At 35.7% G+C, this 11,330-nt stretch overlaps 2 protein-coding genes across 3 annotated transcripts in view; one reads left to right on the forward strand and one right to left on the reverse strand.

Moving 5' to 3' along the window:
• Positions 1 to 11,330, reverse strand: part of LOC135195831 (CD82 antigen-like) — an 89,474-nt gene that overhangs the window by 33,711 nt on the left and 44,433 nt on the right. The window contains exon 2 of the mRNA XM_064222340.1: positions 592 to 675. Within this exon, the coding sequence (XP_064078410.1) occupies positions 592 to 675 (84 nt within the window). The remainder of the gene's footprint in view (positions 1 to 591; positions 676 to 11,330) is intronic.
• Positions 1 to 11,330, forward strand: part of LOC135195830 (uncharacterized) — a 274,057-nt gene that overhangs the window by 11,068 nt on the left and 251,659 nt on the right. The gene's annotated exons all lie outside the window — the stretch shown is intronic.

The following is an 11,330-nucleotide window of genomic DNA, read 5'->3' on the forward strand; positions in this document are numbered from 1 at the left end:
TATTACTTTTTCTTTTTTTCATTCTCTGATTCAGTCACTTCACTTTCTGTAGCTCATTCATCCTTGTCATTACTAATCCCCAAGATTTTTTGCTACCTTCGTGACAAGTCTAGCAATCTCCTGTTTGAAAGGGCGAGTGCGCTATCGCCTCACATGAGAAACCAAGTGATTCTCATCTCAGTTGATTCTTAATCAGATGGATGTACGAGTGTGAGTGTCTAATGATATGAAATCTTTCATCTACCTCATGTTATGTTACACTGTAAATGGATATCAACATATAAGACAAGATGCATTACAATACAGACAGTAAGTAATCGGTTACGGATGTATAACTATCTATCCATCCACATACACCCTCACACACACATTTATATATATATATATATATATATATATATCATATATATAGTATATCCACGTTGTACTATGTATACATATACATATAGTAGCCTATATATATATATGTATAGAGTATATATGAAATTCATAAATTTTTAGTTTTCAAATAAGTACGACGTTTGTTCAATTTATAGATCTAAAACCTTCTCTAAGACTTGTGATGAATGTAACAGCAGCAATTCAACTCACCAAAGTGCCGGAGAGGAAACGTGACACCGTGATGGAGGTTGCAAGCACCCAGGCCATGTAGCCAAGCACGATGCAGCCAATTATCTGGAATAAGAAATTATTATTTATAATTTTAATATTATTATTATATTAACTAATTCGATTTGTTCTTAATAAGGAGTATGCACTGAAGGCAGACATTAACGAAGGCATTTAAAACCAGGTCGGGAGAGACCAAAGGAACACATGAAGAAAGGGAGGGCAAAGAGATCTGTCAACAGATCTCAGGAAGTTGTACCTTTTGGTGGGTCACTTCAAAGAAAGTGGAAAGAAAATGGCGATAATGAAAGATGGAAACAGAGAAAGGAATGAATGAGAAAACTTGCAAATGTGACTGACATGAGGATAATGGAATTGAAATTTTAAGTTGGAACACTAAACAAAACAAAATATTGGTATTTCTAAGGTGGAACAGTGAAAAAAATATTGAAATTTCAAAGTTGGAACAGTGAAAAAAAAATATTGGTATTTCTAAGGTGGAACAGTAAAAAAATATTGAAATTTCTAAGTCGGAACAGTAAAAAAATATTGAAATTTCTAAGTTGGAACAGTACAAAAAAACTTGAAATTTGTAAGTCGGAACAGTAAAAAAATATTGAAATTTGTAAGTTGGAACAGTAAAAAAATATTGGTATTTCTAAGGTGGAACAGTACAAAAAAATATTGAAATTTCTAAGTCGGAACAGTAAAAAAAACCTTGAAATATCTAAGCTGGAACAGTAAAAAAAATATTGGTATTTCTAAGTTGGAACAGTAAAAAAATATATATTGAAATTTCCAAGTTGGAACAGTAAAAAAAAATATTGAAATTTCTAGGTTTCTAGGTAAGGAGAATCAGCATATTCTTAATCAGTGAGATAAAGATACTGAAGTTGGTGACTAATTTGTGAGTGAATGGGGAAAAATAATTATATGAAAAATGATCTCTGCTTTAGTGCATGATCTTATTGTACATACCTTCAAGTCAGATTTAATGCATAATGTGATCTCGTAAGTTAGAAAAATATCCACAGTAATTCTGTTTTAAAATAATGTTATCATTACTTTCACGCGATTTTTATTAAAACCACAACTTGGTCATTGTCACTTCAGTTTTATCTTTTAGTTTAAATATAAAAAAAAAAATTCCACGAACGAATGACCAATATATGACCTCGACACTACACCCACGCCACAAGCAAGTACATAATGCACGCATACATAATGCAGTAATATTGAGTAACGACAAACTTCAATTAAAAGATTCGTTCCCTAAAAAGTCAAGGAGACAGAGAGAGAGAATAATTGAATCGTATCTAACATGCTACTGTTGATGTGAAGAGGCATTATAACGCCGGAAGACGCCACATAATATCCACGATAAACAACAGGAATAACGTCGCTAAATGAATGGATCGAGGGGCTTCCTCTCCTGAAGGAAAAGGCGAAATGTTTACAGAATATGTCAACGCCATCACCAGTGTTTAACGCGACTGACATAAACGCGCCATTTACGGAAGAATTTTAGGATCACTGCCTAAAAAAAATAGTCTGGCTTAATTAAAGGTCGTGAAACTTGTTGTTAGGCCGCAGTTAGCTGAGGTGAATAAGGAAAGAAGGCCGAACCGGGGGCCAGAAAGATTACGAGGAACGCTTCAGAAGGGAAAAGCTCTGAGTTCTCAGAAACAGTAGATGAATGAAGACAAGAAAAAAAAAAAAAAAGTGGAAGACGAGTGCCAGAGGGATGTGCGGGACGTGTCATCACGGTCAAATTGCGCGGTTGGGAGGGCAAGATACAGTAAACAAAAACCGTGTGATTCGACTTTCCCCCGACAGGTGGCTCTCACTACCTCCTCCTTCCCCTGCCACACACCCCACCCGCCACCCTCGCGGGTGAAAACATCCTGTGTGGGAGAGATACTATTGGCCGGAAGAATTAATGAGTGAAAAGACGTCGGGGATGATGTCTCTCCCATATGTTAATTTTCTGTTTACTCTTTATTTCAGTCCCAGGGAAAGTGATAAAGAAGGGACGGGTCTGCAATTAGGGGCTTCTTGGTCTCCACACCGGCCTTTGATGGCTACGATTTCGCTGTATAGTCGGAGCAGGTTGTTGATGGATGTCGGCGTTCAAAAGTAGACACGTGATCAAAAGTATACTGCAGCTGCAGCTCTCTCTCTCTCTCTCTCTCTCTCACTATATATATATATAATATATATATATATATATATATATATTATATATATATATATGAATAACTTGATCAGGAAGTTTATAAAACGTGATGCTATGTATAAATAAAGGTTTTTTTTACCACGGAGGAAAAAATGAAAGGCGAGAGAGCCAAGAACTTTCGGTCTAGTACGACCCTTTCATTTTTTCCTCCGTAGCAAAAACCCTTTATATATATATATATATATATATATATATATATATATATATATATATATATATTTATTTATTGTGTGTGTTTTGGAAATAATGTACACATAAAACACGTGGTTCACAGAAATTTATACACACACACACACACACACACACACACACACACACACACACACATATATATATATATATATATATATATATATATATATATATATATATATATATCTAATAAAAGGAGCCCATAAAAACACCAAAATGTAGAGAGAAAAGTACTATATTTCAGAGACTGCGTCTCTCTCTTCAGGTATATGAATGAGAAAAAGTTTACAGAAAAGGTGGTATTTATACCAAGAGATTCGTCCACAAGTAAGCCAATTTAGGTCACCCCGCTGATAATCTTCCTTTAATCTTCTTAAGCGTTGGTTGAATGAACACTGCGTCGACGATGTCGGATGTCCAATTCCCTTTTGAGATGTTCATTACCTGCTTCTCTTTTATTAAGGCCGATTCCATCATTTGACTCTTGTACCGGCAGTTGCTGCTATAAATTACACGTGACATATTCCAGTTTATTCTATGGTTATGTTCATTTATATGATTGAAAATAGCCGAGTTCTGTTGTCCATACCTAACTGACCGTTTGTGTTGTATTAATCTCTGGGGAAGTGATTTACCTGTAAATCCGATGTAAGATTGGTCACAGTCCTGGCATGGGATCTCATATACCCCAGAGTCTTTGGGCGATGTCTTTTGTTGGACGTTAATCAGGGATTTGGCTAAGGTATTTGGGTAGGTAAATGCAAAAGGGTTGGATTTCCCAAGGGTGTGAGTTACTCTCTTAATCGTCTCCAGGTGGGGAATTTTTATTTTATTGTTGGGTGTGTCTCTGGTCTTGTCTTTAGGGGGTCGGTAGAAAATTACGTTTGCTTTTTGAATTGCTTTCTCAATTATATGGTCAGGATACTTTAAAGATGAAAGTTGCTTGCGAATTAGTTCAAATTCTTTTTCCAGGAAATCTGGGGAACAAATTCGTAAGGCTCTTAAGAATAGGTTGCTAGCTAGACCTATCTTGATGGTATTGTCATGATAGCTAAAATAGTGAATATATGAAAGTGAGAACGTTGGTTTTCTGTATATGGTAAATTTGTATTCTGTCGTGTCTCTGATTATTAAAACATCAAGAAAAGGAATTTTGTTGTCTGTTTCCCATTCAACTTTAAATTTGATGCTGGGCACTAATGCGTTTAATTTTGAGAGGAATTCATTAAAATTACCCCACTTATTATCCCAAAATGTTAGTATGTCATCCACGTATCTCATCCACAGCATGTTTTTGGGTTTTATTGCATTTATTACTGTAGTTTCAAAGTATTCCATGTACAGATTGGCTAAAATAGGACTTAAAGGACTACCCATACTACACCCGAATTTTTGCTTGTAGAATGATTCCCCGAATGAAAATACGTTATTAGATGCACATAATTCAACTAACTTTATTATTTTGTCAAGTGCCAAAGGGAAATGATCTGAATAGGGGGATAATTTTTCCCTTAAAAACTGAAGAACGTCCTGTACTGGTACTTTTGTGAATAGGGAGTCTACGTCAAGGCTTAAAAGTTTTATGTTGTGAAGTGGTATATGTGCTTCTCTGAATTTGTGACAAAAGTCTTCCGAATGTTTGATGTGACTGGGAGAAAAAGTGCCTAAAAAAGGAGAAAGGAGGCCAGCTAACCATTTAGAAATTTTGTAATTGAAAGCTCCGGCGCATGAAACGATGGGTCTGAATGGAAGATTGTCTTTGTGAGTTTTGGGAAGACCATAAAAGTAGGGTAATTTAGGATTAATTACTTTAAATTTCTCTAATAGTTCAATACTCTTTTTGTCTTGGCCAATTAATCTTACTTTCCGAAAAAATTCTGTGGGAACGTTCTGGAGGGGATTTTTCGTCAGTTTTTCGTAAGTATTTGTGTCGCTAAGGAGCTGGTTGATTTTGTCGAGGTAGAAGTCTTTGTCCATTATTACAATTTTGCCGTCTTTGTCGGATCTACTTATTATAACATCTAACTTTTTTAGCGAGTGGATGGCTATCATGAATCTGCGGGGAACAGGATATTTCTTATGAAGGTCAGTTAAAGCATTTAGTAACACTCCTTTTAAACATATCTCTTCACGGCTGTAGTTTTTGTCAGATATGAATTTATCAAAAGCCACTATGAAGTCTAGGTTGTTTTTGCGGTCTGGCATTAGGGCAAAGGATAAGCCTAAATTTAAAACTAAATGTTGATTTACAGTAAGGGGGGTGTTGGATAAGTTTAAAACTTTGTCTTGTTGTTCAAGATTATTCCATGCGCTATTATCTATTAGGTTATTTAACTTGCGTAAAAGTCTGTTGGAATGAGTCACGCTATTATAGGCAGCAATGTCGGAACAGAATGAAATCAGATACCTGTATACGTGTCCGTAGTGAGGAGGCGAAGATTAGATTGAGTTCCATATATCACTCTGCGTAGCACGAAGATGTCGTTTCTCGTATTGGTGATTCTTTCTTCCAGGAAAATCTTGTGTGTTACTAAATGCTTTAACTGACCTTCATAAGAAATATCCTGTTCCCCGCAGATTCATGATAGCCATCCACTCGCTAAAAAAGTTAGATGTTATAATAAGTAGATCCGACAAAGACGGCAAAATTGTAATAATGGACAAAGACTTCTACCTCGACAAAATCAACCAGCTCCTTAGCGACACAAATACTTACGAAAAACTGACGAAAAATCCCCTCCAGAACGTTCCCACAGAATTTTTTCGGAAAGTAAGATTAATTGGCCAAGACAAAAAGAGTATTGAACTATTAGAGAAATTTAAAGTAATTAATCCTAAATTACCCTACTTTTATGGTCTTCCCAAAACTCACAAAGACAATCTTCCATTCAGACCCATCGTTTCATGCGCCGGAGCTTTCAATTACAAAATTTCTAAATGGTTAGCTGGCCTCCTTTCTCCTTTTTTAGGCACTTTTTCTCCCAGTCACATCAAACATTCGGAAGACTTTTGTCACAAATTCAGAGAAGCACATATACCACTTCACAACATAAAACTTTTAAGCCTTGACGTAGACTCCCTATTCACAAAAGTACCAGTACAGGACGTTCTTCAGTTTTTAAGGGAAAAATTATCCCCCTATTCAGATCATTTCCCTTTGGCACTTGACAAAATAATAAAGTTAGTTGAATTATGTGCATCTAATAACGTATTTTCATTCGGGGAATCATTCTACAAGCAAAAATTCGGGTGTAGTATGGGTAGTCCTTTAAGTCCTATTTTAGCCAATCTGTACATGGAATACTTTGAAACTACAGTAATAAATGCAATAAAACCCAAAAACATGCTGTGGATGAGATACGTGGATGACATACTAACATTTTGGGATAATAAGTGGGGTAATTTTAATGAATTCCTCTCAAAATTAAACGCATTAGTGCCCAGCATCAAATTTAAAGTTGAATGGGAAACAGACAACAAAATTCCTTTTCTTGATGTTTTAATAATCAGAGACACGACAGAATACAAATTTACCATATACAGAAAACCAACGTTCTCACTTTCATATATTCACTATTTTAGCTATCATGACAATACCATCAAGATAGGTCTAGCTAGCAACCTATTCTTAAGAGCCTTACGAATTTGTTCCCCAGATTTCCTGGAAAAAGAATTTGAACTAATTCGCAAGCAACTTTCATCTTTAAAGTATCCTGACCATATAATTGAGAAAGCAATTCAAAAAGCAAACGTAATTTTCTACCGACCCCCTAAAGACAAGACCAGAGACACACCCAACAATAAAATAAAAAATTCCCCACCTGGAGACGATTAAGAGAGTAACTACACCCTTGGGAAAATCCAACCCTTTTGCATTTACCTACCCAAATACCTTAGCCAAATCCCTGATTAACGTCCAACAAAAGACATCGCCCAAAGACTCTGGGGTATATGAGATCCCATGCCAGGACTGTGACCAATCTTACATCGGATTTACAGGTAAATCACTTCCCCAGAGATTAATACAACACAAACGGTCAGTTAGGTATGGACAACAGAACTCGGCTATTTTCAATCATATAAATGAACATAACCATAGAATAAACTGGAATATGTCACGTGTAATTTATAGCAGCAACTGCCGGTACAAGAGTCAAATGATGGAATCGGCCTTAATAAAAGAGAAGCAGGTAATGAACATCTCAAAAGGGAATTGGACATCCGACATCGTCGACGCAGTGTTCATTCAACCAACGCTTAAGAAGATTATTAAAGGAAGATTGATCAGGGCGGGGGTGACCTAAATTGGCTTACTTGTGGACGAATCTCTTGGTATAAATACCACCTTTTCTGTAAACTTTTCTCATTCATATACCTGAAGAGAGAGACAGCAGTCTCTGAAATATAGTACTTTTCTCTCTACATTTTGGTGTTTTTATGGGCTCCTTTTATTAGATGGAATTCTGTTGTTACAGAACACTTTTACCAGTCACATATATATAGATATATATATATATATAGATATATATATATATATATATATATATATAATATATCTATATATATCTGTACGTATATACTATGATCCTGGAAAAACCATTGATTAATTATGAGAGAGAGAGAGAGAGAGAGAGAGAGAAACTCTTACTCCGTCTACTGAATGACTAAAAAGGCTAATGTAGCGCTCAACAGCTGCGTCATCCGTGAGACTCTAGATGATAAAATATTAATGGCATAAGGACTAGGGACCCGTGAAGAGCTTATTAAGTTATTATTGTCTTTGAAGAGTTCTTAGTACAGTGTAGTAATGGAGGGAAATCCTTTTCATTGCTGTTGTTATTATTCTTGATGTATAGAGCGTAATCCCTTATCACAATTGATGTCGGGGTCGTAACATCTCATTGAAATGGTCGCTGTTGCTTATTATGAAACTTGTAATCTCTCATTTTCTTTCATTTAACGACTGTTAGTCTCATTCCTAGGAACGTTACGTACCGTTCCGAAGTTCGGACTATGGTACTGTTATGATGGGAGATGATGGTCCCGGGCTGAATGTCGGCAATCTAAACGTGGGATTTGTTGTCGGTAATCTAATGTTTTTACAGAGTAAATACATGCATATAACTTGCGTTTTGTTACTATAGTAGATTCACATCAATCTTGCATTTGATGTCTAGGCCCGTCCCTTACGACGCTCCTCATTGGCTGTTGATAAGCCAATCGCAGGGCTGGAAACTCTCAGTCTCTCTCGAAAGTTCACATGGGCATGATGTATGTTCCACCTCTCCTGAGAGATGCTTCTGAAAGACTTATGCTTCAGGAGAGGTGGAACATACATCCTTCCCATGTGAACTCTCTCGAGAGACAGAGTTTTCAGCCCTGCGATTGGCTTATCAACAGCCAATCAGGAGCGTCGTAAGGGACTGGCTTAGACATCAAACGCACGGTTGATGTGATTCTACTATAGTATTAGTATTGTTAGATTTATCATTATTTCTTAATAATAAAATAATTACAATAATTATTGCTATTATTGATATATGCGGTCGGTGAATGGCCTTGTTCGCTTCTTTCAAATGTTTGTACACACGTTTTCAATACTGACAGAAACAATGAGCATCAAGCACATTGACAAAGAAATTCGTCCCGTCGAAGACAGGAAAACCACTAGTTCGCATTTCTAGAGTCCCGCAGAGATTGTCCGAAGAAGTTGCTCTTCAATGAAAGGGAATAACTGGAAAACTGGATCGAATTTGAACGTTCATAGTTTGTCTTTCTGGAGCTGACTGTAAATACCCACAACCAAAATCATTGTTCCCGTGGGGGAGAGGAGGGGGTTGGTGGTAATGCCGTCGGTGCACCTCACGCCGTGCACTGTAAGCATTACTTAAGGTTCTTTGTAACTTCTTTCCTTCCTTATACTGTACCTCCTCCATTCGTGTTATCTTTCTTCCATCTTACTTTTCACCCTCTCATAACAATTGTTTCATATTGCAAATGCGAGGTTTTCCTCCTGTTACACTTTTCCAACTTTTCCACTCTCAATTTCCCTTTCAGCGCTGAATGACCTAATAGGTTCCAGCGCTAGGCATTTGGTCGAAATTCTATATATTCCATTCCAATATCATCATAACTAGTGTTGGCTGTTTAGCATGAGCTTCCACCAGTTCCTTTTAGCTTCAGTGATACTGGCTGGAATATTTACCGTCAGCCCCAAAAGAACAAACTACAGGAGGAAGAGACGCAGAGGACAAATGAAAAGTAAAAACGGAGATGAATATTGCCTACAGCGCGGACCGTCGAAGGTACGCTCAAAGCGACACCCGAGATTGTGAATCGGTAACGTAAGAAGCTCCGTCAATGGGATTTGGAGAAAGTTCCTTCGCTCTTTTAACTCGGCCAGGCTATGTAAATAACATATGGCTTTCATGGAAGAACGTTTCAGTTTTCACATGTGCACAAACACACACACACACACATACACACGGGAAAACCAATGAAAAGATTATGCGAAAGCTCTTGCAATTTTTCACTATTAAATAGTATATATATACATAATTATATATTATAAGTATATTAATGTGAGTGTATATATATATATTATATATATCTATCTATCTATATATCTATATATATATACATACATTATTACATATAACATATATGTAATATATAAATATATATATGTATACATATAATGTGCGCATTTTCCTAATTTTCACAAAAAAGGCAAATAGACGTATCTGCACAAAGAAACTGACCAAAATAGAGAGAGAGAAAGAGATTGTCTGGCATATAAACCTTTGTAATATCAATAACGAAATCATTTTAACAAACAGAAAAGATTGAAGAACAAAGACTGAAGAACAAAGAAATTCTATCATCAGCATGCACTGACCTTTTACGTTGCAATACAAGCTAAAAATCTACTTGAAATGTTACGGAAAAATTGAAAAAAACATACCAGCGTGTATTTTTTATTATTTACGTGATGTAAAAAAAAATCTGCTAAAATGTTATATTTACATCAAAAATAATTCTAACTTGGGAATGCATTTCTTAGCTTTTTAAGTCTAAGTGCAACGTAGAACTTCCAGTTATTAAATGTCCACACAGAAAATAAATGAAAAAGTAACTTAATTGGTCACTATCATGGTTAACTAAATGATAATTCGGCGTTTTTTATGCAAAATATTAAATTTTACAACAGTCGCTTTATGATACTGTTTAATTTTAGTTTTCAGTTTACCCTTTTGCCGTCGTGTTTCATTATTCACGTTTGCTCTGATGTTTATGAATAATTCTTTTCTAATTCCCACTTCTTTGTTTTGTTAGATTTTCATTGTTTCAATGCGGATGGGAATCATTCTTGTTTTTCCTTGTTTGAAGAAAGACAGAAGATAGATACTGGAAGCATTATATCTTTAGTCCCTTTTGTACATTCGCAATATTATTACAGATCTTACATGCCAGAGGCATTGCTGAGACTTCTTTACCGCTCTCTAATACTTCCTGTGGTTTTTTATTAAGTGAATTTTTATATATTAAGTGAATTTTTATGTAACTAGAGATTTGAAATTCTAGAGGTGTTGCTTGATTTCTAATCATGCTTGTTACTTTCTTTTAGCTATTTCTAATATTCCTAGATATATCAAACCACAATACGTGTTTCTTCTTTGATTTGTAATATAACGGGAGGCATATTACTTCTGTGACAAAATAAAGTTATTTCTGACGTTCCTTTAAATAGATATTTTTTACAGCATTTACCAGGTATCTTGGTTTCTATTATTTTGGAATTAATTAAAATCCGAAATTCTATCATATAAAGGCAAGTGATATATACATCAGATGTAAATGTCATTTGCAATTTCACTAGAAATTCCGACGGACGGCGCTAGTTCACCTTCGAATGCCCTGTCACCATGCGACCACAATATCTCACTATTCTAATAAAACTCTTCTCCTTAATTTTTGCCTTTATCAATCTAGCAGATTTATAATAAATCCTATACTTTTACTTCCGAAATGTCAGAATTATATAGGTGAGCCAGTATATCCTGATGAAAGTTTCCATTCCTTGCAAATCTGTGGCATTTAGATAGATAGAATATACAATTTAGGCAGAAGGCCAAGCGCTGGGACCTATGAGGCATACAGCAATGAAATGAAAATTGAGAGTAAGAGGTTTAAAAGGTGTAACAGGAGGAAAACCTCTCCGTTGCGTTATGAAAAAATTGTTAGAAGTGGATGGAAAGAAAGAGGGAAGAACGAATACGAAAGGAGGTTCATT

Source organism: Macrobrachium nipponense, chromosome 16 (assembly GCF_015104395.2).
Source record: "Macrobrachium nipponense isolate FS-2020 chromosome 16, ASM1510439v2, whole genome shotgun sequence".
Taxonomy (NCBI): Eukaryota; Metazoa; Arthropoda; class Malacostraca; order Decapoda; family Palaemonidae; genus Macrobrachium; species Macrobrachium nipponense.